The sequence below is a fragment of the Trachypithecus francoisi genome, unplaced genomic scaffold (genome assembly GCF_009764315.1).
Source record: "Trachypithecus francoisi isolate TF-2019V2 unplaced genomic scaffold, Tfra_2.0 Lachesis_group20, whole genome shotgun sequence".
NCBI classification, from domain to species: domain Eukaryota; kingdom Metazoa; phylum Chordata; class Mammalia; order Primates; family Cercopithecidae; genus Trachypithecus; species Trachypithecus francoisi.
In genome coordinates, this window is record NW_022681466.1 from 37,280,171 (window position 1) to 37,307,024 (window position 26,854).

The window sequence follows — 26,854 nt, forward strand, 5'->3', positions numbered from 1 at the left end:
CCCAAAGCATGCTTCACCACTTCAGTAAACTCATCTTTAAAATTAAGATACCAATATGTGCTATCTCAGAGCGTTTGTGCAGATTAGTTACTATATTTAAAATGCCTGCTACACCATAAGCAACAAATGTTAGGTACTGTTTTAATCTTTGGCATATATCATGATACATTTGCTACAGTAGGGTAGGGGTAAGCGTGGGGGTCTAGGGCAGTTGGACACAGTGGGCCATTTAGGGACAGAATTCCCCAGTACACGTGTACTTGGGAGTGTTTCAGTTTTCCGTGGCTAATACAGCCAAGGGATCAGGTAGGGTGAATGAGTCCTTCCCAAGGTCACCCAGCGTTGATGGCGGAGACACTCGGCGTTTTCTGGGCTGAATCCCTTCCGATCAGCCACCGACGGGTTTGGGAGGGTGTGGAAGAGTGTTGGGGTCACCTTAAGTGCCCTTAATTCCTCATCCTGGCATTAGGGTTCAGGAGTAGAGAGGGGAGACTAAGCGGGACGCTTCAGTATACGCCCTTGGGGCTGGAGGAATCCCCGCGCTAAACCTCGGTTTCCCTGACCCCAAAGGGAAGCGCTCACTGGGCAAACTGCGCCGCCAGCTGCCAGGACGCTCCGGCGCCGCCAGCTGCCAAGACTCTCCCGCGCAGCCTGGTTTCCCTACGCCGGGGCGGGGCGGAGAGGCGGAGAGGCGGAAGGGGCGGGGCTGGGCGGAAGGGGCGGGGCTGGGCTTCCCTCAGAGGGCGGGGCGGCCGGGCCGCGGCGGCCTCCGACTGGATGTGGCGGATCGCCGGGGGCCTGAGGGTGGAGTCCCGGTCGGAGGCAGGCCGGGACTCTGGTGGGTCGAGGCGCGGCTCGGACGCCAGCAGGTCGGCGGCAGCGGCAGAAGAGCGGCCGGGCGTCACCTCCTCGACCCCGGTGCCGCCCTCGTCCAGCTAGGTGGGCGGGCGGCGTGGGCCCATGGCCAGGCCCGGCATGGAGCGGTGGCGCGACCGGCTGGCGCTGGTGACGGGGGCCTCGGGGGGCATCGGCGCGGCCGTGGCCCGGGCCCTGGTCCAGCAGGGACTGAAGGTGGTGGGCTGCGCCCGCACCGTGAGCAACATCGAGGTGAGACCGGGCCGGGGGCGGGGACTTCGCGGGCGGGTCGTTTCCCCGGAGTCGGATTCACTTGCCCGCCACGCCAGGGCCCTTTGCTGTAGTGGGGGCGGCCTCTCGGATCCCTTAAGGCAGGTTTCTCCTTTCCCCTTAAGTCTCGTCTTTGAAGGAGCCGTTTCCCCTGACAGCCCCTGCTCGAGTTACCGAATCTCCGACCCCGGCATCTCGCCGCCCGCCCCTCGCTTCTGCCTAGGGTATTGGCCCGAGGAAAGAGGAAACCGGAGGTCGGGAATGGTGGTCTCACCCCTGTGGCCTTCTCACCCCGGGTGGCCAAGTGCCTCTAATCCCCAGAAGTCACCCACCACGCAGGGCAAGGTGGCTGGCCAACCAGATGGGCAGGAGCCAGAACTGAGGGTGGGGTTGGGGGTGGGAGCTTTACTGAAGAGCCTCAGCCCCGCCCCCTCACTTCGTGGGTAACTCATGCCCAGTGGCATGAGGAGTGAATGGAATATTCATTAGTGGGCCTTCCTCCACTCTCCTGGGGCGAACAGAGTGGGTGAAATAGGGCGGAAACCTTGAGAGTATAAAGCAGCCTGGAACTCCTTACGCTTCTCTTGACGTGGGGTTGGGAGTCCTCAGAATTAAGAGAAAAATCAAGATGGCCATTTTGGAGCAGGGAGGAATTTCTGTCCTAGGCTCTCTGGATGTGCCCTGCAAGCTCACTCTCAGTGTTGAGCTAGTGCTTAGCTGCAGGGCTTTATCTCCACTGTGCTCAAAGTCCTCAGGCAGGGAAAGGGTAAGGAGGCCTTGGGTGGGGGCAGAGGAAGAAGGTATACAGGAAGGAGGACTGTCCCCTCCCCTGCTGCTGACCAAAGGTACACTTTATAACCCAGATAATCCCAAGGTCACCTGGCTCCATCACTGCCCCACTCTGCCCTCCCTTTATTCTATTCTGAGGAGCTCAGGACCCAGCCCAGCCTTGGAGCCCAGAGGATCAAGCCAGGGATTAAACAACTGGATTCCCTAGTTCCGAAGTGACTCTTGCCTTCTCACCTACTCCCCTACCGCAAACTAGCCAGGAAGTGGGGTCTGAGCCCCAAGGGGATCCCCAGGCCGATCACTCAGTCCCAGGGTGACTCCATGTCTGAGAGAGAATGCCCCTGTTGTGAGAGGGTGATGACATGATGTAGATCATTACTGAGGGGAGGTAGGGAGATCAGGTGGCACAGGTGGGGCAACAGAAAGGCAATGACAGGGAGAAATACATTCTGAGCGCATCCCTTCTGGTTCTCTTGTGGCAGGAATTTTGGGTCTAGAGGAGGAAGTGGGAAGATGTGTGCCAGGGGAGGGGAGAGCTGCAGGCTTCCTTGCCCACAGTCTGCTTTGACTGATTGATTCATTGATGTTAAAGCAGAATTTGGGTTCTAGCTTCCTACAGAGAAAACTCCTGTTTCCTGAAGTGATCAAACGTGGGTAAAATCTGGTGAAAGGGGGGTATCTGATTCTCAGAGGACTATACCTTTTGAACTCACAGAAAGTTAAAGCAGAAAAGAATGTCCCAAGACACCCGATCCAGTCCTTTATTCCTGGCTCGTCTTGGGAAGAAGAAGGGGCTCCAGGCCAGGGCAGCTGGCCAAGCTGCCCTTCCTCTAGGGCACCGCATGCTTCCTCCCCCTCGCCCATGCCTACACAGTCACCTTCACAAGGCTCAAGTGCCCAGTCACTGGCTTCCAAAGAAGGCCACAGAGCATGTTTTCTTCTTGCCTCTGAATGTCAGCTTCCCCCTGGGCTGCCTCTCAGTGGCTCTGCCTTCTGAGGTCTTTCTCGGCATGCTGAGGGCCTGGAGATGCACAGGGCATGCCCGATGGCACCTGCCACCTGACTTGCCTCATAGTCTTCTGAGAAACCTCAGAGGGGAGGGTGGTGCACCAGGGCTCAGAGAGAAATAATCTATCCTGACTTTCTGACCCCTCCTTTAGGTAGGGAGAGAAGATTGGCAGCTGGGCTTGGTTGAAAGGCATGTCTGAGAACTCTGAGCCAGCTGGCTGCAGTTTGCAAGGGGAGGGGAATAGTTCAGAGATGAGGGACTGGCTGACACAATGCAGGAGAAGAAGCTGGGTTAACCAGACCAGTGACTCTTGGTGCTGGTGGAGAGGCATGAAGTGGTGGAGAGGCGCATATTACCTATGGGCAGAAGAGGTATTCCTGTTGGGGAAGAGGCAGAAAAGAGAGAGCTCTCCATTCGCTAGATCCCTGGCCCCTGCTCCACCCAGGACTTGAGTTTATTTATTTATTTATTTATTTGAGACAGAGTCTTGATCTGTCACTCAGGCTGGAGTGCAGTGGCATGACCTCAGCTCACTATAATCTCTGCCTCCTGGGTTCAAGTGATTCTTGTGCCTCAACCTCCCAAGTAGCCACACACCCAGCTCATTTTTGTGTTTTTGGTAGAGATGGGGTTTCACCAAGTTAGCCAAAGCTGGTCTCAAACTCCTGACCTCAAGTGATCCACCCGCCTTGGCCTCCCAAAGTGTTGGGATTACAGGCGTGAGCCACCACACCCAGCCAAGACTTGAGTTTATAGTGAGGTTTCTCCCTTGATCACAACCTTTTCCCTCCGTCACTCAGGGAGCACTGTCATCCCTTGGACTTTGACCAAAGAGGACAAACTTAGGGGATGCGCAGTCCAACATCTACGTGGCTGAAGGTCAGCTGCCAAAGGAGCGTGTTTTATGAGTGTGACAGGGATGGGGGTCTGAGGCTGGCTGGGGAGCCGTGGGAGTGAGCTGCTCACCCCAGTCAGACCCCGTTGGGTTTCATAGGAGCTGGCTGCTGAATGTAAGAGTGCAGGCTACCCCGGGACTTTGATCCCCTACAGATGTGACCTATCAAATGAAGAGGACATCCTCTCCATGTTCTCGGCTATCCGTTCTCAGCACAGCGGTGTAGACATCTGCATCAACAATGCCGGCTTAGCCCGGCCTGACACCCTGCTCTCAGGCAGCACCAGCGGTTGGAAGGACATGTTCAATGTAAGAGCTCCAAGCCTCCATCTTCCAGGTGGAGGGTGGGGAGGAGAGAGGGGAGCCAGGGGTTTGTGAACCAGAGTACAGCTGGAGATAGAACATCTAGGAAGAGGGAGCTTCAGGTTCCCACCTGGGGCATCTTGACTCTCTCCTGGCTTCTTGCCCTACCAGAGGGATAGGGAGTAGATGAATGGCCATATCAGCTCTTCTCTTCTTTGAGCCCCTGGAGGTAGGTTTTTTTTTTTTTTTTTTTTTTTTTGAGGTGGAACCTTGCTTTGTCACACAGGCTGGAGTGCAGTGGCATGATCTTTGCTCACTGCAACTTCCGCCTCCCGGGTTCAAATGCTTCTCCCTCCCGGGTTCAAACGATGAAGGAGAGGGGCTTCAGCCTCCTGAGTAGCTGAAATTACAGGCGCCCACCATCACTACCCGGCTAATTTTTTTGTATTTTTAGTAGGGACGAGGTTTTACCATGTTGGCCAGGCTGGTCTCAAACTCCTGATCTCAGGTGACCTGCCCACCTCAGCCTCCCAAAGTGCTGGGATTACAGGCGTGAGCCACCACGCCCAACCTGGAGGTAGTTCTTAAAGTCTAGAGTGATTTGCTTGTGTTAGAAGAAAGATTGTTAGGGGAGAGAACTGCTGCCTGGTGGATGTTTCCCACTTGTCATCCCTGTGCCTGGGTGCTTGGGAACGTGATGTTATGGGAAGAAAAGGAAGAAAAGAGACAAGAGATGATATTCTTACCTAGCCTCACTAGTAACTGTGACTTTAGGCAGGTTGGTTACCTTCTTTGAGCTTCAGTCTTGTCACATTTAATTGGGATGAACATACCTCTGTCATCAATATCTGGGGTCACAACTCCAATGTCCCCTGGAGCCAGGTAGGTACATAAAGGAGTAAGGGAGGTTAGGAGGGGTCCACAGTGTGGGGAAGCACACAGCCACTGCTCAAATCCTACATAGTTCCTCTGTGGTGGTGTGGTCCCTGTGTGGCCTGGTTTTTTTTTGTTTTGTTTTTTTGAGACGGAGTCTTGCTCTGTCACCAGGCTGGAGTGCAGTGGCATGATCTTGGCTCACTGCAACCTCCACCTTCCGGGTTCAAGCTATTCTCCTGCCTCAGCCTCCTGAGTAGCTGGGACTAGAGGCACGCACCACCACGCCCAGCTAATTGTTTTGTATTTAGTAGAGATGAGGTTTCACCATGTTGGCCAGGATGGTCTCTTGCCTGATCTTATCATTCGCCCACCTCGGTCTCCCAAAGTGCTGGGATTACAGGCGTGAGCCACCGCGCCTGGCTGATCTTATGATTTATTTGAGAGAAGTGGGGAGTCTGATATTATGTGATACCCCCCCACTCCCATTCACTAAAATGTCAGCTCCATGAGGGCAAGGATTTTTATCTGTTTTGTTCTCTGGTATAGCTTGATCCCATAAGCACTCAAAAGATAGTTATTGAATAAGTGAAACTTTCTAGTACATGTTGGAAGGGTATTTAAAATGTTTTGAAACCATGCACAGGCCAAACCCAACTTTCAGGACATGGGTTTTCAACTTGTGGATGGTATGATAGGGTGATAGTAGGGTATGAAAGTATCCTGAGAAGTTGAAAGCAGTGTGTGAATGGGATGTTCTTCTCTCCCCACAATCCTTTCCCATCTGCTGACAGTAGACTTAGCACCTCATCTTAGCACCTCATAGATGCTTGGGCCTGGAAATGAAACCATGAAAATGAAGCCCTCAGCCTTCTTGGAGATCAGAGCCATGGTCCTCACTCACAGCACATGGGTCTCTAAACCTGGACCTTAACTCGCCCATCTGTAAAATGAGGGACTTACATTAAATTCCTACAGCTCCTTTCAGTTTGAATATTATCTAAATCTATTAGGATCATCCTATAAGGCATCTTCTCTTTCCCTGCCCCGATCCCCTAGACCTGGGAGATTTACTCACCTGGTCCCAGGGTATCTCTTTCTCCTACTCTACCTGCCAGGAGCTGAGTTCTCTGCCTCACAAGCCCACATTGCCAAGAAGATGAGAAACAGGGCTGGAAACCTCCCTGTCCTGGGACGCATCTCTTCCTACTGCCATGAACACCAAGGCAGGTTCACACCAAAGGTGTTCCGTTTCTCATGGCAGGCTCTGACACCTGATTAAGAGAAACGTCTGATCTCCTGCTGGTTCCCTCTCTTCCTAAGAGGAGAGGCCTGAGGGCCTGCTAAAAGCTTTATCTCTGCTTGTCCTCTGGGTGAGGCTAATGAGCGGGGCCAATGGGTGGGGCAGCGTAGGTGCTTTGCAGCAGACACGCCTTCAGACCTCTGTTCCCTGAAGGATGGGGATGTGGGGGTCGCCTCTGCCAGAGGGAGTAGGAGTGAGAAGTTACCTGACCCTCTAGAGTCTCCATGCCTAGTCTTGTAGATGTAACCCAGGTTAAAGGAAGGCACAGAAAGGAGGGTCAGGCCTTCTCCACTCATCTCAAGGGAGGGGATGGGGAAGGAGCAGAGAGTAGCTGAGGAAGGCAGGGAAAGGCTAGGCTCTGTGCCAGAAGAGAGAGATTTGTAAGCCATTTTGGTAAGGATTTTGAGCAGTTTAGGAGGGAGCAGGGCCAGACTCCCATAGCGAAGAGAAGAGTGGGGTATTTGGGGGAAGAAATGGAAATGATTCCCTATGGAATAAGAGGGTCTGTGCTACTGTTCGTAGAGGAGATGGCCAAGACAGAGTCTCCTGGGTCAGGAGTGGGTTTGAAGGGTTTCCATTCTTGTTTGCAGGAACTTGGGGGGTCAGCCAGGTGAGGAGCTACCTCTGCTATCAACTGGGGGTTGCAGCTTTAAGGAGAGGGGCATCTTGTGTAGAAAACAAGGTGCCCTGTGCCTGTGGCTGGTCTCTGGGAGGACCTGGACACTGTTTTGGAATGCCACACTGCCCCCTTCCCCCCTAGCATTCTGTGGCTCCATCATTTGCTCAGTTGGGCTGGAGTGGAGACACCTCATTGCCCTCCCTGGCCTGCAGGTGAACGTGCTGGCCCTCAGCATCTGCACACGGGAAGCCTACCAGTCCATGAAGGAGCGGAATGTGGACGATGGGCACATCATTAACATCAATAGGTGAGGGCAGGTGGCCAAGGGGTACCACCTACCCACCAGGCTGGGTAATATGCTGCAGCTCACCTGACCTCTTTGGACCTTAGTTTCCTTGGTGGGAAAGTATGGATTTAATACCCGAATGGCACAAGTATGGTGAGGGAAAGAATAATGTTGTCAAGTACCATCCCCTGGTTGGCTGGAATGGGCAGCTCAGTTCCTTCCCTCTACAGCTGAAGCCTGAGGCCTCTCCTGGGACTGAGTGCCTCTATTCCTCAGGCCTGGGGATGAACCCCACCTCATGGCACAAAGAAAGACTATGTACAGTATCTGCCACTGGGGAGCTCCAGTCTGAGGGGGAACATGGCCTCTGCTTGCCCTGAGATGTCCCAATAGAACCATATCAGTGAACATACAGATTAGATGGAAAGAGTTTTGACATTCTGCACCACCAGGCGAGTGCATTCTGTGGTCAGCTTAGGGATAACTTCCAGGAAAAGGAGGGTTTTCCGAAGCTGTTTGAATAACCAAAATTAGATTAGTGAGCTGTGAGATGGCCACTAGAGGTCCCCTTTAGAAGGCTTTCCGGTGCACATCTGGGTGGTGGGGCTGACCGGGTATGGCAGGGGCACTGCTGGTCTCCCTGGAGCTTCATTCTCTCCTCTTTCCCCTTCCTCTCCCCACCCAGCATGTCTGGCCACCGAGTGTTACCCCTGTCTGTGACCCACTTCTATAGTGCCACCAAGTACGCCGTCACTGCGCTGACAGAGGGACTGAGGCAAGAGCTTCGGGAGGCCCAGACCCACATCCGAGCCACGGTGAGGCTGTGGCCTAGCCCTGGTGGGGACGGGGTGGCGCAGGCCCTCCCCACCCACACACACCGTTCAGGAAGCCCATGTTCAGAATGTGCCGCTTAGAGCTCCCGGGAGTGGACTGGCACAGAAGTGGGTGCTGCTGCTCCCGGCATGGCCCTGTGCAGCCCTTCATTTCCTCATTTCACTGATCCAGGAGCCAAGGACCAGACTTAGACTTTGAGCTGGGAGGGGGCTGACCTGAGGGAAAGCAAGGGACTGTGGGAAACCAGGTGCACAGTGGCTGGAAACCGGGACTCCGGGCTCTTCTCTTGAAGGCCACATGATCGTGAGTGAGTCACTGAAGCTCCCCAAGCCTCAGCCTTCTCACTTGTGAAAAGGAGATGATGAGCTTTTTAGGGACACTTTTTTGTGAAAAGTTTACCTGACATATAGGAAAGGCTCTGTAGATGGTAGGTATCACTGTGGTCACTGCCAGCGGCAGCTTCGGAGAGAGGAAGCGGCTGCTGGATGTTGGGCAGCCATCACTGTGAAGCTGGGGTTCTGTGGCCTCCATCTTCTCCCCTCAACCTCCCCAAGGCCTGACAAAGCTCAGTCCCTGAGCAGGCCCTCTCTGTTGGCCCAGTGCATCTCTCCAGGTGTGGTGGAGACACAGTTCGCCTTCAAACTCCACGACAAGGACCCTGAGAAGGCAGCTGCCACCTATGAGCAAATGAAGGTGGGGCCTCCCTCTGGGCCTGGTGAAGCCACTGACTCCCTAAATGAAGGCAGAGGGAACCTTAGCCTTCAGACTCCACCCTTCCAGCTTTTGTGGCTCCTCCTGGAGGGTTGGGGTGGACATGTGGATGCTGCAGAGGAGCTCAGTGGTGGGAGGGAATTTGAGTCCCTTCTGTCCTTGTCTCAACCCGTTCCCCTGGTGCTCTCAGTGTCTCAAACCCGAGGATGTGGCCGAGGCTGTTATCTACGTCCTCAGCACCCCCCCACACATCCAGGTGAGTCTGGCCCTGACTGTCCACTTGCTGGAGGAACCCAACCAGCCCCAGAGGAGGGGAGCAGGGAGCCCTGCAGGGCTAGGGGAGAGTGTCGCAGCTGCCTCATGCCTTGTGCCTTCCACAGATTGGAGACATCCAGATGAGGCCCACGGAGCAGGTGACCTAGCGACTGTGGGAGCTCCTCCTTCCCTCCCCATCCTTCATGGCTTGCCTCCTGCCTCTGGATTTTAGGTGTTGATTTCTGGATCACTGGATACCACTTCCTGTCCACACCCTGACCAGGGGCTAGACAATTTGTTTGAGATTTTTATTATCATCTTGTCAAATTGCTTCGGTTGTAAATGTGGAAAATGGGCTGGGGAAAGGAGGTGGTGTCCCTAATTGATTTACTTGTTAACTTGTTCTTGGTCCCCCCTGGGCTCCTTGGCCTTTGTCTGCTCTCAGTCTCTTCCCTTTGATATGGGAAAGGAGTTGTGGCCAAAATTCCCCCCATCTTCTTGCACCTCAACCTCTGTGGCTCAGGGCTGGGGTGGCAGAGGGAGGCCTTCACCTTATATCTGCGTGGTTATCCAGGGCTCCAGACTTCCTCCTCTGCCTGCCCCACTGCTCCCTCTCCCCTTTCTCGTTCTCCTTCTGGGCTCTCCAGCCCAATCTTGGCTTCTTGTCCCCTCGTGGGGTCATCCCTCCACTCTGACTATGGCAGCAGAATACCAGGGCCTGGTCCAGAGGATTTCATGGTGATCATTAAAAAAGAAAAATTGCAACCAATCTGCCTTGGCTTCAGGAGTGTCTTTCCATTCTTTCCCCTTCTGTGTGATCAGGGGTGCTTATGTCTCAGAATTTCTTCCAGGTCGGTCCCACCTGGGACCTACCCGGTGGGTGGATTGGGGGCCTCACTCATGGGAGTATGGATTACCTTAGGTAGCAGGAATGGGTTTGTTTGGGCCTTGAAAACGTGTAGGAGTTTGACGAAGCGAAGAAGACAGGTGTGCAAGGTTGAGAGGCCTGGAAGAGCATGCAGTGCTGTGCGAACAGCACAGAACTTAAGTGCAGGAGCAAAATGGGGCTGAAGAGGCAGCTCCTTCCTGCCTTCCTGGATCGCTGGGGGGCTGAGTGCTGCGCAAAAGTCTCGCCATTACCTGTGGGACGGGGGCGTTAGTGGGCTTATCAGCAGGGACAGGACAGGCTCAGAGTCACTTAGGAAGAGAATCAGCGGCCAGGGATAGGAAGTGACTGTTGGGGTCCTCCTGCTGGCTGGTGATGAGCTAGTGAGTAGTAGTTCTGGGGAAAATCACCAGCGCCGGGATGAGGGGAGGGAGGCAACAAGACTGAATTGGTTGACCAGGAAGGCCAATCCATTTCCTTAAAGTGCCCTTCGCTGATGCGTGGATGAATGCGGTCCCGGGCCTCCTGGACCTCGAGGAACACAGGACGCAGCCGGTAGTACGGCCAGCTCAACTCGCTGCTCCTCTAGCCCTGTAGGAGGTGCTGTGGGGACAGCCTGGCGGCCGCGCATGCACAAAACAGCGTCAGGAAGGGGCGGGTGCTTCCGAACCCGGAAGCGAGGGAACCCACGTGGGAGCTTGGGAGGGGGCGGTCGTAGCTCTCTAGTCCAGTTGTGGCTAATGCGGCCTGTTTCTTCCGGTCCGAGAGAGCTCGGCGGAGGCGGCTGTCGAGTACCCTTCACCCCTGTGTTGGGAGCCTGGGAGCGAAGTGCGGCGTGGGTTACCGCTCCCGGGGACGCAGCAGGGGGCATCGAGTCCCTGGCGGGAGCTGCGCCATGGCACTGCTCTCGACCATCTGGGGCGCGACCTGGGGTCGCCTCGTCACCCGTCATTTCTCCCATGCAGCGCGGCGTGGGGAGCGGCCTGGTGGGGAGGAGCTAAGCCGCTTGCTGCTGGATGACCTGGTGCCGACCTCGCGGCTGGAGCTTCTGTTTGGCCTGTCCCCGTGTCTCCTGGCTCTGCGGGCCGCCCGCCGCTCCGTGGCCCGACTCCTGCTCCAGGCGGGTAAAGCTGGGCTGCAGGGGGAGCGGGCCGAGCTGCTCCGGATGGCCGAGGCGCGGGACATTCCAGTTCTGCGGCCCAGACGGCAGAAACTGGACACAATGTGCCGCTACCAGGTCCACCAGGGTGTCTGCATGGAGGTGAGCCCGCTGCGGCCCCGGCCTTGGAGTGCGGCCGGGGAGGCGAGCCCAGGCGACGACCCCCAGCAGTTGTGGCTCGTCCTAGAAGGGATCCAGGATCCCCGGAATTTTGGGGCTGTGCTGCGTTCCGCACACTTCCTCGGAGTGGATAAGATCATCACCAGCCGGAGAAACAGGCACGGACGTCCCTCATTCTCCATGTGCCCCAACTTGGAGTTGCAGCCAAGTTCCTAAGCACCTTGGCCCTTGGGTGATCCCTTAGCCAGACTTACCTGTCCCAGAACTCTCACGCCTCTAGCCCTTGGAAGCCCGGGGAGGGTAGGGAGCCGGGCTTGAGATGGCCCAGCCTAATGCGGGGAATGGGGAAACCTTGCAGCTGCCCGCTCACTCCAGTAGTCAGCAAGGCCAGCGCGGGGGCTATGGAGGTGATGGACGTGTTCTCCACCGATGACCTCACTGGATTTTTACAGGTAATGAGGGGCAAGAGGGGAAGGAACAGATATGAGCCCAGTTCAGCCTCTTCAAGGGGACGAAGCTAACCCCTGGCGAGGAAGAGAAAGGGGCATGTTGGCATCGCTTCCTTCGGCCTTCCAAATCCCTCTGGGGATGGGAGGGTCCTGGAGTATTTAAAACGGCAAATGGAGCATTATCTGAATTCTTCCTATCGTCGTACCCTTTCCTGCACCCCTTCCCAGGTATGCACCACTTTGCCTCTTCTGTAAGTCAGCCTCAGTGTCTCCTTGCCTACTAGGTCGGGCTTCAGTAAATGCATTTTGTTGTTGGTGGGCAGGAAGCCTGAGTTCCTCGAATAGGGCAAAGCTTGAAAGGATGTTTGAACAAGGAGATCAGTATGCCATTAATATCTAGCAAGGGACAAACCTTGGAAACACCCCTCTCCCATCCGTTTTCAGCTGTGCTTCCCTCGCTGGACACAAGGGGGCAGTATTGCTCCGCATTTGGAATCTCCTCTGACCACACCCACTGCCCCTAACCCCCACCCCATCTGCAGGGTGAGAAATTTCCCCCTCAAGAAGTGGGAGAGCTCTGGGGCGTGTCTAGAGAGCAATGCTGACCGGTAAAAATGTAGTGCGAGAAACATAGGTAGTTTTAGCTTTTCTAGTAGCCACATTGAAAAGTAAAGAGATGACATTTTAAATAAACTGTACCCAGTATATCCAAAATAATATCAATTTAACATGTAATCTTTTTTTTTTTTTTTTTTGAGACGGAGTCTGGCTCCGTTGCCCAGGCTGGAGTGCAGTGGCCAGATCTCAGCTCACTGCAGTCTCCGCCTCCCAGGTTTACCCCATTCTCCTGCCTCAGCCTCCCGAGTAGCTGGGACTACAGGCGCCTGCCACCTCGCCCGGCTAGTTTTTTTGTATTTTTTAGTAGAGACGGGGTTTCACCGTGTTAGCCAGGATGGTCTCGATCTCCTGACCTTGTGATCCGCCCGTCTCAGCCTCCCAAAGTGCTGGGATTACAGGCTTGAGCCACCGCGCCCGGCCATGTAATCATTTTAATTATTATTAATATTATTAATTTTTTGAGAGAGTTTCGCTCTTGTTGCCCAGGCTGGAGTGCAATGGTGCAATCTTGGCTCACTGCAACCTCTGCCTCCTGGGTTCAAGCGATTCTCCTGCTTCAGCCTTCCAAGTAGCTGGGATTACAGGCACACGCCACCATGCCGGGCTAATTTTTTTGTGTATGTTTAGATGGGGTTTCACCCTGTTGGTCGGGCTGGTCTTGAACTCGTGACCTCAAGCGATCCACTCGCCTCGGCTTCCCAAAGTGCTGGGATTACAGGTGTGAGCCACCGCACCTGACCTTTTAAAAATATTATTAACGAAATATTTTACATTCCTTTAAAAAATGTTTTACATACAACCCACCTCAATTTGAATTAACCACCTTTCAATTGCTTTATAGTCACATGTAGCTAATGGCTACTATATTGAACAACACATATCTAGAAGCAATTTTTTGGCGTCACCTTTTTGTAGGGAGCCCCTTTCTCCAAGCCTGATAGGAGATGAGGTTCCCACTCATCACTTCCAGCCCCTGAACAGGTAGCTTCTGAAAACACAGAAACACTGCAGAACATCCACTTAAGCTCCCGTCATCACATCTCCCTACTGTGTCTTCAGCACCTGGCCTGGAGAGTGTCGTCCACCTGCTGCTGTGGAAGAGCTGGAGGTGCCCCAAGCAGGCGCTTGTGCTGGGGCCCTATCCCTTCCTGGGTACTCAGACACTGCTCTAGCAGTTTTCCTCCTCTCTCCTGCATCATCCACTTTTCTCTTACACTCTCTTCAGCATGCAAACAAACATTCCCTTCTCATGCTCTTGATCTCACACCAGTCAGCCCCTCCTCTCACACTGAATCAAAGGCCCCGTCAAGGTCACGGGTGGCCTCCATGTTGCTGCATTCCAGGGTCTGTTCTCAATTCTTTTCTGACTTGGCCCATCTGCAGCAGCTGGCACAGCTGACCACTCCTTCCTCCTTGAAACACTATACCTGCTTTCCTTCTGCCTCACCATGTCCTGAGAGGCATTTTTAGTGGTTCTTCCTCAACCGCCTGACATCCAAGCATTAGCATTTCCCAGATTTTAGTGCTCGGGTCTCTTTTGTTGTTAAGAGATGGGGTCGGCTGGGCGCAGTGGCTCATGCCTGTAATCCCAGCACTTTGGGAGGCTGAGGGGCAGATCACGAGGTCAGGAGATTGAGACCATCCTGTCTAACATGGTGAAACCCTGTCTCTACTAAAAATACAAAAACTTAGCTGGATGTGGTGGTGGGCGCCTGTAGTCCCAGCTACTCCAGAGGCCGAGGCAGGAGAATTGCTTGAATCCGGGAGATGGAGGTTGCAGTGAGCTGAGATCGTGCCGTTGCACTCCAGCCTGGGTGACAGAGTAAGCCTCCATGTCCAAAAAAAAAAAAAAGAGATGGGGTCTTGGCCGAGCGTGGTTGTTGTTAAGAGATGCGGTTTGGCCAGGCATGGTTGCTCACGCCTGTAATCCTAGAACTTTGGGAGGTTGAGGCAGGTGGGTCACCTGAGGTCAGGAGTTCGAGACCAGCCTGGCCAAAATGATGAAATCCTGTCTCTACTAAAAATACAAAAATTACCTGGGCATGGTGGTGGGCACTTGTAATCCCAGCTACGCAGGAGGCTGAGGCAGGAGAATTGCTTGAACCCAGGAGGCGAGGTTGCAGTGAGCCGAGATTGCACTATTGTACTCCAGCCTGGGCAATAAGAGCGAAACTCTATCTCAAAAAAAAAAAAAAAAGAGATGGTGTCTTGCTGTGGGTCTTGCCACAGCCTGAAGTGGCAATGGCACAATCACAGCTCAGTACAGCCTCCGAATTCCTGGGCTCAAGCCATCCTCTCACCTCAGCCTCCTGAGTAGTTGGAGATACAGGTGCACACCATTGCACCTAATTTCTTTCTCTCTCTCTCTTTTTTTTTTTTTTTGGTAGAGATGAAGTTTCACTTTGTTGCCCAGGCTGTTCTCAAACTCCTGGCTTCAAGAAGTCCTCCTGCCTTAGCCTCCCAAAGTGCTGGGATTACAGGCATGAGCCACCTCACCTGGTCCTGGATCTCTTTTCTGTATATGTTCATTTCTTTTTGGTCTCATCTAGTCTCATGGCTTTAAATACTATCTGAATTCAAATTTCCCCCCAAGTGTATACTCTAGCCTGGACCTTGGTTCTGAATTCCAGATTCACTCATCTAGTCGCCTACTCCACAGTTGTTGTTGTTTTGCTATCAGGTGGGCATTTCAAACGTAACATTTCTAAAGCTGAGCACCTGTTCCTTCTGGAGCAACCCCATCCCTTTGATTGTTTAGGTCAAAAACTTTGGCATCATCCTTAACTGAAGTTATTTCCGTATTATCACCCTTTCTCCCTATTTCCACTGCTACCACTCTGACCCAAGCAAGTCACCATCATCTGTGGACCGTTATTGCAGAAACTTCCCACCTGGCCTCTTTGCTTCTGCTCTTGGCGCTCAGCACAGCAGGCAGAGTGATTCTGTTGAAGTCAGACCATGTTACTTCTCTGCTCAAAACCTTTCAAAGCCTCTGTACCGCCCAGATTCAAAGTCAAAGTCCTTCCAGTAGCCCTGGAGAGCGCCTACCTCGTGTGGCTGTTGTTCCCTCTTCTGTCTTGACGCCTCTCTTCCCACTGGTCACCTTACTGTTCTCAAACATGCCAGGGAGGCACCCGCCTCTGAGCTTGCTGGTCTTTCTGCCTAGAGTGCTCTTGCCCCAGATGCGTGCGTGGTGCTCCTCCTCCTCCAGGTCTGCACTGAAATGTCACCTCAGGGAGTCCATCCCCACCTGCCCTTCCACAAGGCTGGGATTTTGGTCCATTTTGTTTTGTTCACTGCCCTGTCCCCAGTGCTTAGAACAGAGCCCATGCTAGATGCTTAATAACTACTGACTAATTGACTGGATCAGCAAATAAATGAATATAATGGGCAAGGCTGGGCCCCTCCTTGGCCAGAGCGCTGATGAAGAATTTTTTTTTTTTTCTTTTTTTGATATGGGGTCTCACTCTGTCACCTAAGCAGGAGTGCCGTGGCACAATCTCGGCTCACTGCAACCTCCACCTCCTAGTCTCAGGAGATTCTCACGTCCTAGTCTCAAGAGAATCCCTCCTGAGTAGCAGGGATTACGGGTGCCCGCCACCAGGCCAGACTGATGTTTGTATTTTTAGTAGAGACAGAGTTTCACCATGTTGCCCAGGCTGGAGGTGGTGGCGTGATCTCAGCTCGCTGCAACCTCTGCCTCATAGGTTCAAGCGATTCTCCTTCCTCAGGCTCCCAGGTAGCTGGGATTACAGACATGTACTACCACGCCCAGCTAGTTTTTCTGTGTTTTTAGTAGAGACGGGATTTCACCATGTTAGCCAGGGTGGTCTCAAACTCCTGACCTCAGGTGATTCGCCCGCCTCAGCCTCCCAAAGTGCTGGGATTACAGGCGTGAACTACTGCCCCTGGCTTTTTTTTTTTTTTTTTTTTCTGAGATGGAGTTTCACTCTTGTTGCCCAGCCTTGAGTGCAGTGGCGCAATCTCAGTTCACTGCAGCCTCTGCCTCCTAAGTTCAAGCGATTCTCCTGCTTCGGCCTCTCGAGTAGCTGGGATTACAGGCATGCGCCACCACGCCTGGCTAATTTTGTATTTTTAGTAGAGACGGGGTTTCTCCATGTTGGTTAGGCTGGTCTTGAACTCCTAACCTCAGGTGATCCTCCTGCTTGGTCTCCCAAAGTGCTGGGATTACAGGCGTGAGCCACTGTGCCTGGGCCAGGCTAGTCTTGAACTCCTGACCTCAGGTAATCTGCCTGCTTCAGCCTCCCAAAGTGCTAGAATTACAGGCTTGAGCCACTGCGCCCGGCCTCTGATGAAGATTTGCTGAAGTAGAATATGAGAGCCAGGCGTGGTGGCTGATGCCTGTAATCCTAGCACTCTGGGAGGCCAAGGCGGGAGAATCGCTTGAAGCCAGGAGTTCCAGACCAACCTGGGCAACGTGGTGAAACGCCATCTCGAAAAAAAATTGCAAAAATTTTTTTTCTAACCGGGTGGTGTGGCAAGTGCCTATAGTCCCAGCTACTTGGGAGGCTGAGGTGGGAGGATCACCAGAGCCCCAGAGGTTGAGGCTGCAGTGAGCTGTGATCGTGCCACTGCACTCCAGCCTAAGCAGGAGTAAGACCCTATCTCAAAATTAAAATAAAAAAAGAATGAGAACATGTCTTCTTCCCCCTTTCAGACCAAAGCCCAGCAGGGCTGGCTCGTGGCCGGCACAGTGGGCTGCTCAAGGGCAGAGGATCCCCAGTCCTCCGAGATCCCCATCACGAGTTGCTTGGAGTTCCTCTGGGATCGGCCTACTCTCCTTGTGCTGGGTAGGTGGATGTCCCTGCTTTTGTGCCCAGATTACATTTCCCAAGCAATTGGATGTCCAGCTGGGCAACCCTAACCCTCGGCCCCATGCCCTGCAGGGAATGAGGGGTCAGGTCTGTCCCAGGAGGTGCAGGCCTCCTGCCAGCTTCTCCTCACCATCCTGCCCCGGCGCCAGCTGCCTCCTGGACTTGAGTCCTTGAACGTCTCTGTGGCTGCAGGTGAGTCTACTCCCCCTTCCCTTTCCTCTCTCCCTCTAATCATGCAGGTGGGATTTGATGCCCTCTAATCCCATTTGCTGGCTGTTTCTGTGCCTCAGTTGCTTTATATGCAAAGTGGGGAAATTAGATCCTGTTGATGAAATGAGTGACTGCCTGACACATGTCTCGGTCTCTAAACATCATCCCTCTCCTCCGTCCTCTCTTCCCTTGTCCTTGTGTCTGTGCAGGAATTCTTCTTCACTCCATTTGCAGCCAGTGGAAGGGTTTCCCCACAGAAGGGGAGAGAAGGCAGCTTCTCCAAGACCTGCAAGAACCCTCAGCCAGGTCTGAAAGACTCAGCGTGGCTCAGCACCCAGGGCTGTCTTCAGGATCAGAGAAAGAGAGGCAAAATGAGAGCTGACGTGGACTGTGTACAGTGTTCACATGCTGGAGTCAGGGACGGCCGCACCTGCCTCCGCCTGCTCCAGTGTGCAGGGGCCTCTGCCTGAGTGTGCACCAGGCCCATGTTTATTGACCACGGTCTCGTGGGGAAGGGGACTGCGGTGGAGACCAGAGGAAGCTGTTTCCTGTTGTGATGTTGGACCTATAGTAGGACATGGTAGTTTGTTAATTTCCTTGGGAAGCCATGATGGCCTAGCATGGAGGGAATCTCCTCACAGGCCCTGTCTGGAAGTTGAGGGGAAGTCTAGACATCTGCAGGGAGGCAGGCAGCCCAGCCCAGGGGACCCATTCCTCTTGAACCAGTCATTGTCTGTGGCAAATGTGTGTGTGAGAATGTGGGGGGTGGAGGGCAGGGCCCTGATGTGGGGTAGACAGTGCACACGTCAGGCCCACACACGGCCCCGCTCTGGGGCCTTGAGCGCAGGTCTCATCTTTCTGTGCCTCTGGACTCTGCACCTACCTCACAGGGTTGTTGTGAGGCTCAAATAAAACATCCCTCAGCACCTGGGAGATTCTGGCCAATTCCTCCTTTAGGTGGCAGCCTCGCTCTTCAGTCCAGTCTTCAGTCAGCTTCCACAACCTCCTTGTGGGGAGACTCCTGGCTGCAGCCCCGTGAGAGGCGAGGGGAAATTAGCAAACACCTCTCACCCGACAGGGCCCCCCATGGGTGACTGAGTCGGTTCCCCTCAAGGGGAGGAACTGGGAGCAGGCTTGCCATTGATTGTACAACCGAGACAGATTTGGCACTCCTCCCCTCGGGTCTCATGAAAGGAGCAGGAGCCAGTAGTGTGAGGAACATAGAAGTGTTTCTGTCCTGGTGGCACATTGGAACCACCTGGCATGCTTTACAAAAACCCAACACTGACACCAGAGAGCCTGACATTATGGGTGTGGCGCCACCTGACATCGGCTTTCGAAAGCGCCACCCTTGGTCTAACGTGCAGCCAAGGCTGAGAACCACTAGGGCAGGTGGTCTCAACTTGCATACCCTTGGCATTTTGGGCCAGGTAAGTTTTTGTTGTGAGAGCCATCCTGTGCACTGTAGCATGTTTAGCAGAATCCCCCACCTATACCCACTAGATGCCTGTACCATGACCCCCCATTGTGAAACCAGAAATGTCTCCAGACATTGCCAAATCGCTTCTGAGAGACAAAAATCTCCCCTCCTGGAGCGTGGCTTTGGAGGATAGCAACCCCGAAATTGCAGTCCTGACTGCTGTATGACCTTGGGCGGGCTCCTTACCCATCTGAGCCTCAGTGCCCTTCTGGGCGAAAGGGGAATAATCCTCCCTTCCTGGATTGTTGGGAGAATATGGAGGGCAATAGGAACTCAGTGCCTCATATGTATGAGGTGCTCAATAAATCGTACTCCCCTTTTCTCTGGAATCCATCTGCAATGGATTTTTCTCAGAATTCTAATGGCAATGCCAGTTTAGAGCAACACTTGAAATTGTTTTAAAAGGGTCTAAGCTCCTTGTTTTTTGAGACAGGGTCTCAGTCTGTTGCTCAGGCTGGAGTGCAGGGGCGCAATATCGGCTCACTGCATCGTCCGCCTCCCAGGTTCAAGCGATTCTCCTGCCTCACCCTCCTGAGTGGCTGGGACTACAGACGTGCACCACACCCAGCTAATTTTTATATTTTTTTTGGTAGAGATACGGTTTCACTGTGTTGGCCAAGCTGGTCCCAAACTCCTGGCCTCAGGTGATCTGCCCGCCTCAGCTTCCCAAAGTGCTGGTGTTACGGGTGAGCCACCGTGCCTGGCCTAAAAAGGGCCTAAGATCTTTTCAAAGTCAAAGTTACGCCTCTCAAGAAAGAGGACAGAATTCCTTCATAAACTGCACTGATCAGCATCTGTCCCGCTTGAGCTCCCTGTCCCCGATGCCACACAGGCTCTGACCCATCCCTGCTTCGTTCTTGGCCAAGCGCCTAGTGTACTGATGTTTCACTTTGGCTTGTCATTGGGGTCAAGGAGGAGGATATTTTTAATATTTCAGAAGCCCAGAGGCACCTGACGGATTAAATCAGAATCTCTGGAGAAGGAGCCATGTGTTTTTTTTTTTCTTTTTTTGAGATGGAGTCTTGCTCTGTTGCCCAGACTGGCGTGCAGTGGCACAATCCTGGCTCACTGCAACCTCCGTCTCCCGGGTTCAAGCGTTTCTCCTGCCTCATCCTTCCGAGTAGCTGGGATTACAGGCGTGAGCCACCACGCCCAGCTAATTTTTTGTATTTTTAGTAGAGATGGGGTTTCACTATGTTGGCCAGGCTGGTCTCGAACTCCTGACCTCAGGTGATCCTCCCGCCTCGGCCTCCCAAAGTGCTGGGATTACAGGCATGAGCCACCGTGCCCAGCCTACTGGCCAATATTTCTTAAAGCTACTTAGTTGATCTCATTGTGTGGCCAGGTTCAAGAATCAGTGGCCTTTGAGCCACCCACTCATGTCCACGAAACTGCCTCTCATGCACATGTGCTTTTGAGCTCATGCCTGAAAGTTTAGGTGAGGGTGAGATTTCATCTGTCCCTCGGGTTCCAGAAGGTGCTCATGGGAGTCCTGGCTCTGTGGCTTTCCACTTAGATGGCTTCTCAGCCTCCTCATCTTGTGGATAGTACCATTATTACCAGCCCTATCTATACCCTTCCTTTTCAGCAGAAGTTTTAAAAATAAAATGAGAGAGTATCAGTAAAAGATGTTCTGTAAACCAGAGGACACTGCACCCCAGGACTAGCACACAATAATACAGACTTTGATGTGATGGTTAATTTTATGTATCACCTTGACTGGGCCATGGGTTGCCCAGATGTTTGGTCAAACATTCTGGATGTTTCTATGAGGCTGTTTTTGGAAGAGATGAACGTTTACATTGGTAGACTAAGTCAAGCAGACCCCTAATGTGAGTGGGTCTCATCCATTCAGTTGAGGGCCTGAATAGAACAAAAAGTCTGACCTCTCCCAAGTCAGAGAAGCCTTCCTACCTTCAGACTAGACCTGAAATATCAGCTCTTCCTGGATTTCAAGCATTCTGGCCTTTGAATGGAGATGATACCATTGTTTTTCCTGGTTCTCAGGCCTTCAGACTCAGGCTGGAATGAAACCATCAGCTCTCGTGGGCGTCCAGCTTGCTGACTCACCCTACACATCTTGAGACTTGCCCGCCTCCATCAGTGCCTGAGCCAATTCCTTATAATCTCTTGAACACACACACAGTTGGTTCTGTTTCTCTGGAGAAACCTAATACACTTGATGAAAATGAATGTAGGTGTCCCAGTGCTCCCTGCATTGGGGTGCAGAGTTGAGCTTGCTCTCTAGAACCAAGCCCAACATGGAACTTAGAAGTTGGAGTAGGGGCTACTCAGGTACCCCACCCCTCACAGACTCCTCCATGGTAGCTGGAACCCGATCTAACCTGCCCTGGGCATGCTGTTCATCAGCTTTCCCTGTCTGGGCCATCCAGAAGACTCTCCTGGGCTTAGTCAGGTACAGGGGGCTTCTCCCTGCTTCACTCCCTGGGCAGCAGGCTGGCTGGCCTCTGGGAAGACAGGTTCACTTAAACCAAAGGGGATTGAGGCTATAAATTACAGACCATGCACACATAGATGTGTGCTTATTTCCGGTATACAGGCAGTCCCCCCAACAAAGAGGGAGGGTCTGAGGTCCTAAGGATGAGGAGAGAGAGGTCTGATTCTCCTTTGAGCAGCCTCTGGTGCCTGGCCCGGTGCCTGTACACTGAGTGGACACTGCTCAGCAAGCGTGGGTTAAGTACACAGGAGCTGGGGAGGCTGTGGCTGTGGGTGTAGAGGGGCTGGGTGGGGGTCCATCCCCTGCAGGGCAGAGTTGGAACGAAGTCAGAGGAGAGAGCAGTGGTGGTTAAAAGCAGGAGCCTGGCTGCTAGACAATGCTTGCTTTGAGTTCCAACTCTGTGGCTTGCTAGAAGTATAAATGTGGACATGTCCCTTAAATTCCAAGCCTCAGTTTTCATCGTCTATAAAATGGGGATGACAATGGTGTCCACTTCAAAAGATGGTGGTATGGATTAAAAGAGATCACCCACGTAAAACTCTCAGCTCTATGCCTGGGGGAGCACAGTAGCTGCTCCTCGAAGCCTCTAGGGCTAGATCTAGAGGTCAGGGCGCTGGGTTGTCCGTAGGCTCTGGCTCCCTTCAGCTGCAGTGCACAATGATTTACCCCTGGGAACTGCTGGAAGGAGTTGAGGGAGGAGAGGGGTTGGAATGACATTTGTAGGAGCCCCCTTTGTCAGGACTCCAGGACCCTGAGATGCCAAGATGGAAACGGTCTAAGAAGGATTGGCACTGACTTGGTATTCTCAGAGCAGCTAAATCAGGGCTGGCACCTCAGATCCCTGCTGCAGGCCTGGAATATTTTTTTGGCAGGAGGCTAAATTGTCAATCCCCCTCCCCCTAGGTTGGGGTCCTGAATTAGACAGCACCCCCCCACACACACACACATACGCACACACCACCACCACCACCACCACCACCACCACCACCAACTCCTGCAGGGCCAGGTGCCAGGCATCCCCACAGTCTGTAAATGTAATCAACCGTGAGCTTTCTCACTTCCACAGGTGCAATGAGCAGGCCCATCTGCTAATCCCTGATTAATGGTGTTTACAAACATGGGGCTCGACTGCAGAGCCGCTCAGCCACTCCCTCCTGGGGTTGTGAGGCAGGGGTCTTCTTCCCAGCAACCTCTCCCCACTTCTTCAGTCCTCATTCCCAGTCAGAACCCCTCTGCCTCCCCTTCCCCAGGCAGTGAACAGTGCTGGAGGTCTCTCCTCCTCCTCCTCCACCGAGCTTCCTGGCCCCTTCTCAGTGTGTACACATGTGGAAGCGGAGAGCAGGGAAAGCAGACAGGGAGGCTTGGCGGCAAGGCCAGGATCCTACTCGTTCCTGTCCCACCGACTTAGTCTACCAGTGTCTTTCTTCCCAATTCTGAACTTCAAGGATGCGTACTGGGTGCACTGCCTTTTTTCGCCACTCAGCTCCAGCCCTGAGGCCTCACATACATGCCTCCCTGAAGGAGTTCTCGGTGGGGCAGAAGTCCGGTACCAAAAGCAGGGTGTCAGACAGTGCCGGGTCCACATGTGGGCCCTACCTTAGGCAAGTCACTTACTCTGATTGAGCCTCAGTTTCTTAATCTGTAAAATGGAGGTAAGAATACTACTTCCCATGTAGGCTTAAGGTTTGTAGGTGAGGATTAATGATGGGATACATGAAAAAGACTTAGCACAGTGCCTGGGACACAGTAGGTGTTCAATAAATGTGATCTTTTAATTGCGATGATGATGATGATGACAATGATAATGAAAGGAGGCTTTTGAAGCTAAAAAAAATACCCAAGAAAGCCTCCTCCGCCCCTCACGCCGCTCTCTCGGGGGAAGGGCAGGTCCCAGCTCATTACTGGTGGGGGCTGGGTAGGGGGAGGTGTCAGATTGGAATCACTCCTGGGTCTGTTTGCAGCTTCCCTGTTTCATTAACACCTCCCTAGTGGTCTTCAGCTCATCCTGCTGGGGGAGGTGCTCCAGAAAGTTCTAATGGCCTCCTACCCAGCCCAGAGCTCAGTGCCTCTTACTTCTGGGCCTGTGTGCCAGGTGACATAAAGGCGGTTTTATGCTGGCCGCTGACCAGAGGTTGTCATTGTCCCCCTCTCCTGAGGGGCCTGGAAACCTGGTCAGGGGACAAAGCACCTGGAGCGGCTCCTTCCTTTCATCCACTTCCCTCAACCTCTAATCCATAGGTTTTAATCCCCCGTCTCCTGGGCATCCCAATATGGCCACTTTCCCTTCCTTCAGAATCCCCGTGTGAACAGGGCGCAGTCTCAGCTGGATGCCCAAGGCAAGATGCTTATCCTCTAGGACATTCAGTTGTCTCTTCTGTAAAATGAGGATGTCATACCTCTCCGGGGGTTAGCACAGTGCCCAGTAAATTGTAAACTCTCAGTAATTGGAAAAATATTGTAGTTATTTTGCGGGCAAAACAACTGCTCTCAAAACTATCTTTTTAAATCGCAGAACTGTGTGTAGCTCGTTGGGGGCTGGTGGAAGGGGAGCAGGGCCAGAGCCCTAAGGACCATTAGCACCTCCAGAGAAGTGGGAAAGGGCACGAGCTCTGCCCCCCAGTTAATTGGCCCAGCTCCTTCCCCAGATTGGGAAAGGGAGAGGGGCTGCTCTTTGAATTAGGACCAGGAGATTTCTACCTTAGGCTCTGCAAAGGCTGCTTTGAAACAGGACTCCTCCTGATTGCACTCCAAGAAGGATTTTTATGGAAATGCCTGTCCTTCGCCCCTGCCACATGCCCTCTCGGTCACAATATTCCATTTCAGAGGACACCCTTCACCAGCTGGGCTGGGGAGGAGGGGTTGGGCCTTTCTCCTGCCCTCTTGCCAGCTGGGCCCTTTTCTCCCTCGGGCTCCAGCTTTCTTGCTAAGGTTTGTAGGCATCAGAAGGGAGATTCCATGAGAAGCAGTACCTTTGTGGTTTATCTGCAATCTGAGAAAAAAATCCATGGGCTGGCCTGGTGCAGTGGCTTATGCCTGTAATTGCAGCAATTTTGGAGGCCGAGGTGGGCGGATCATGAGGTCAGGAGTTTGAGATCAGCCTGGCCAACATGGTGAAACGCCATCTCTACTATAAATACAAAAATTAGCTGGGCGTGATGGTGGCACCTATAATCCCAGCTACTCGGGAGGCTGAGGCAGGAGAATCGCTTGAACCCAGTAGGCGGAGGTTGTGGTGAACTGAGATTGCGCCATTGCACTCCAGCCTGGGTAACAAGAGCAAAATTCTGTCTCAAAAAAAAAAAAAAAAAATCCATGGGCTAAACAGTTCCCTTTAGAAAGAGGAAACTAAGCCAGGTGTGGTGGCTTATGCCTGTAATCCCAGCACTTTGGGAGGCTGAGGTAGGTGGATTACCTGAGGTCAGGAGCTCAGGACCAGCCTGGTCAACATGGTGAAACCCCATCTCTACTAAAAATACAAAAATTAGCTGGGCCGTGGTACATGCCTGTAGTCCCATCTACTTGGGAGGCTGAGGCAGGAGAATTGCTTGAACCCGGGAGGCAGAGGTTGCAGTGAGCTGAGATCACGCCACTGCACTCCAGCCTGGGCGACAGAGCGAGACTGTCTCAAAAAAACAAAACAACAACAAAAAAACTTGCCCCCTGCTCCCTACAACCGCAGACACATAAGCCCCTCCCACCCTCTAGGAATATCCCTGCCCCACTTAGACCTCCAAGGCAGGAATCAGCCTTACCCATTTTGTATTCCCAGGTCCCAGTACAGGGCCAGGCACATGCTGGGTGTTTCACAGCAATGCATGAACAAGCGAATAAGTCCTGAGGTTGGAGGCTGATTGCCTCCCCTTCCTCTTCTCTGCAGTGGGCTGGAGGGGCAGATCCCTGAGCATGCCTCCAGCCAGCCTTGACCTTCCACTCTCAAGCAGTGTCAGAGGAGGCAAGTCAGAAATCATCTCCAGCCACAGCTGCTCTTGCTTTTCTGAAACAAGGGAGCTAATTGAGTCTGAGGAGATGCTTCATAGTCTCCCTCAGCCTCTCAGCTCTGCAGAGACCCACCTGAGCCAGACTTTCAGCCGACAGTCCCTCGCATAGATGGGGGCACCAGCCTGGGTCAGGCACTGTGCGTGAGGCTGGATCTTGTCTGAATCAGAGCCCTGAGGCTGACACACACTCTAACAACAGTCTTGCTTCAGTGAGTATGCGACCTGGAAGCCGTGTGCTTGGAGCAGGAGGAGGAGTGATGTGGTGATGATGATGGTACTAACATTTGTTATGCACTTACCATGGGCTTACATGCCTCATCTTGTTTCCCTTACTATACATTTTGTTTGTTTGTTTGTTTTCTTTTACAGACAGGGTCTCGCTCTGTTGCCCAGGCTGGAGTGCAAGGATGCAATCATAGCTCACTGCAGCCTCCAACTCTGGGCTCAAGCGATCCTCGCACCTCAGCCTCCTGAGTAGCCTCCTTAGCCACTATGCCCAGCTAATTAAAAACATTTTTGTTGTTGTTGAGACGGGATCTCGCTATGTTGCCCAGGCTGGCCTTGAACTCCTGAGCTCAAATGATCCTTCTGCCTCAGCCTCCTGAGTAGCTGGGATTATAGGCATGAACCACTGCCCAGGCTTCCCAAGCCACCTTGACAAGCTCTAGGTGGGGCATTCCAGTGGAGGTGCTGGGAGGCACCTCCGTCCAGTTTCCCACTGGCTCTCGGTGGTGTTCCAGGCTGGGAGCCCAGAAGTGACAGCTCAGGGCTACTGTGGGGTGCTGCAAAGCCTTGGCCCCACAGAGACTCCAGACGTGGGTTCAAATCCTGGCTCTGCTCCCAAATTTGAAGGCTCAGGCCTTGGGTGAGTTTCTTAACCTCTGAGCTTAGTTTCCTTCCTGTAAGATAGAGCCAATAACTGCTTTCACCCAGGGTTGTGCTGGGAGGCTTCAGAGATGATGCCCTTGACATACAGTAGACCGTCAATAACCCTTCCTTCCTTTCTGTCTTTTTTTGTTTTCTTTAGACAGAATCTCCCTCTGTCACCTAGGCTGGAATGCAGTGGCCTGATCTCTGCTCACTGCAATCTCCACCTCCTGGGTTCAAGTGATTCTCCTGCTTCAGCCTCCTGAGTAGCTGGGATTACAGGCGCCCTCCACCACCACACTTGTCTAATTTTTGTATTTTGAGTAGAGGTGGGGTTTCACCATGTTGGCCAGATTGGTCTCGAACTCCTGACTTCAAGTGATCCAGCCACTTTGGCCTCCCAAAGTGCTGGGATTACAGGCATGAGCCACTGCGTCCAGCCAACCCTTCCTATCTTGCCTCTTCCCTCTTCTCAGCAGCCTCCCTTTGTGTCTACCCCTTTGCCCTTCCTAGCCTGGGGTCTGGCATCTCCTCCCCCGTCACCTCTGCCTGTGGTTTCTGATGAGCTGTGTCCTGTCTGCCTTCCCTGGCCAGGTCACTGGGGCTCTGCTGTTGCTCCCTCTCTGAGGCTGTGTCTGCACACCCTGCCTGGTCCTCTCCTTCCCTCTCCCCACCGGCTTCCTGTGCCCTCGGGGCTGATCGATAGCAGCTGCTGGTTATCGATTGGGGTGGGTGTTCAAGTGTGACTGCCGCAGGCTGGTATTGATGGGCA

The 26,854-nt window shown here is 53.3% G+C and overlaps 2 protein-coding genes across 2 annotated transcripts; both read left to right on the forward strand.

Annotated features, from left to right (window-relative positions):
- The first annotated feature begins 743 nt into the window (after positions 1-743).
- Positions 744-9,771, forward strand: DHRS11 (dehydrogenase/reductase 11). The gene is made up of 7 exons (XM_033183803.1): positions 744-1,107; positions 3,918-4,127; positions 7,129-7,223; positions 7,888-8,017; positions 8,637-8,729; positions 8,938-9,003; positions 9,128-9,771. The coding sequence occupies exons 1-7, from the start codon at positions 961-963 to the stop codon at positions 9,167-9,169; spliced, it is 783 nt and encodes a 260-aa protein (XP_033039694.1). The 5' UTR covers positions 744-960; the 3' UTR covers positions 9,170-9,771.
- Positions 9,772-10,028: 257 nt separating this feature from the next.
- Positions 10,029-18,212, forward strand: MRM1 (mitochondrial rRNA methyltransferase 1). Its single transcript, XM_033183802.1, has 5 exons — positions 10,029-11,325; positions 11,526-11,619; positions 16,913-17,045; positions 17,142-17,261; positions 17,489-18,212. The coding sequence occupies exons 1-5, from the start codon at positions 10,784-10,786 to the stop codon at positions 17,659-17,661; spliced, it is 1,062 nt and encodes a 353-aa protein (XP_033039693.1). The 5' UTR covers positions 10,029-10,783; the 3' UTR covers positions 17,662-18,212.
- Positions 18,213-26,854: the final 8,642 nt, after the last annotated feature.

Bases quoted from the DNA above. Each gene is read 5' to 3' on its own strand.
- DHRS11 (XM_033183803.1), top strand. From the start codon at position 961: ATGGCCAGGCCCGGCATGGAGCGGTGGCGCGACCGGCTGGCGCTGGTG. The intron at 8,018-8,636 runs GTGAGGCTGTGG...CTGTTGGCCCAG, and splicing joins AGACCCACATCCGAGCCACG to TGCATCTCTCCAGGTGTGGT. The intron at 8,730-8,937 runs GTGGGGCCTCCC...TGGTGCTCTCAG, and splicing joins CCACCTATGAGCAAATGAAG to TGTCTCAAACCCGAGGATGT.
- MRM1 (XM_033183802.1), top strand. From the start codon at position 10,784: ATGGCACTGCTCTCGACCATCTGGGGCGCGACCTGGGGTCGCCTCGTC. The intron at 17,046-17,141 runs GTAGGTGGATGT...CATGCCCTGCAG, and splicing joins GCCTACTCTCCTTGTGCTGG to GGAATGAGGGGTCAGGTCTG. The intron at 17,262-17,488 runs GTGAGTCTACTC...GTGTCTGTGCAG, and splicing joins GAACGTCTCTGTGGCTGCAG to GAATTCTTCTTCACTCCATT.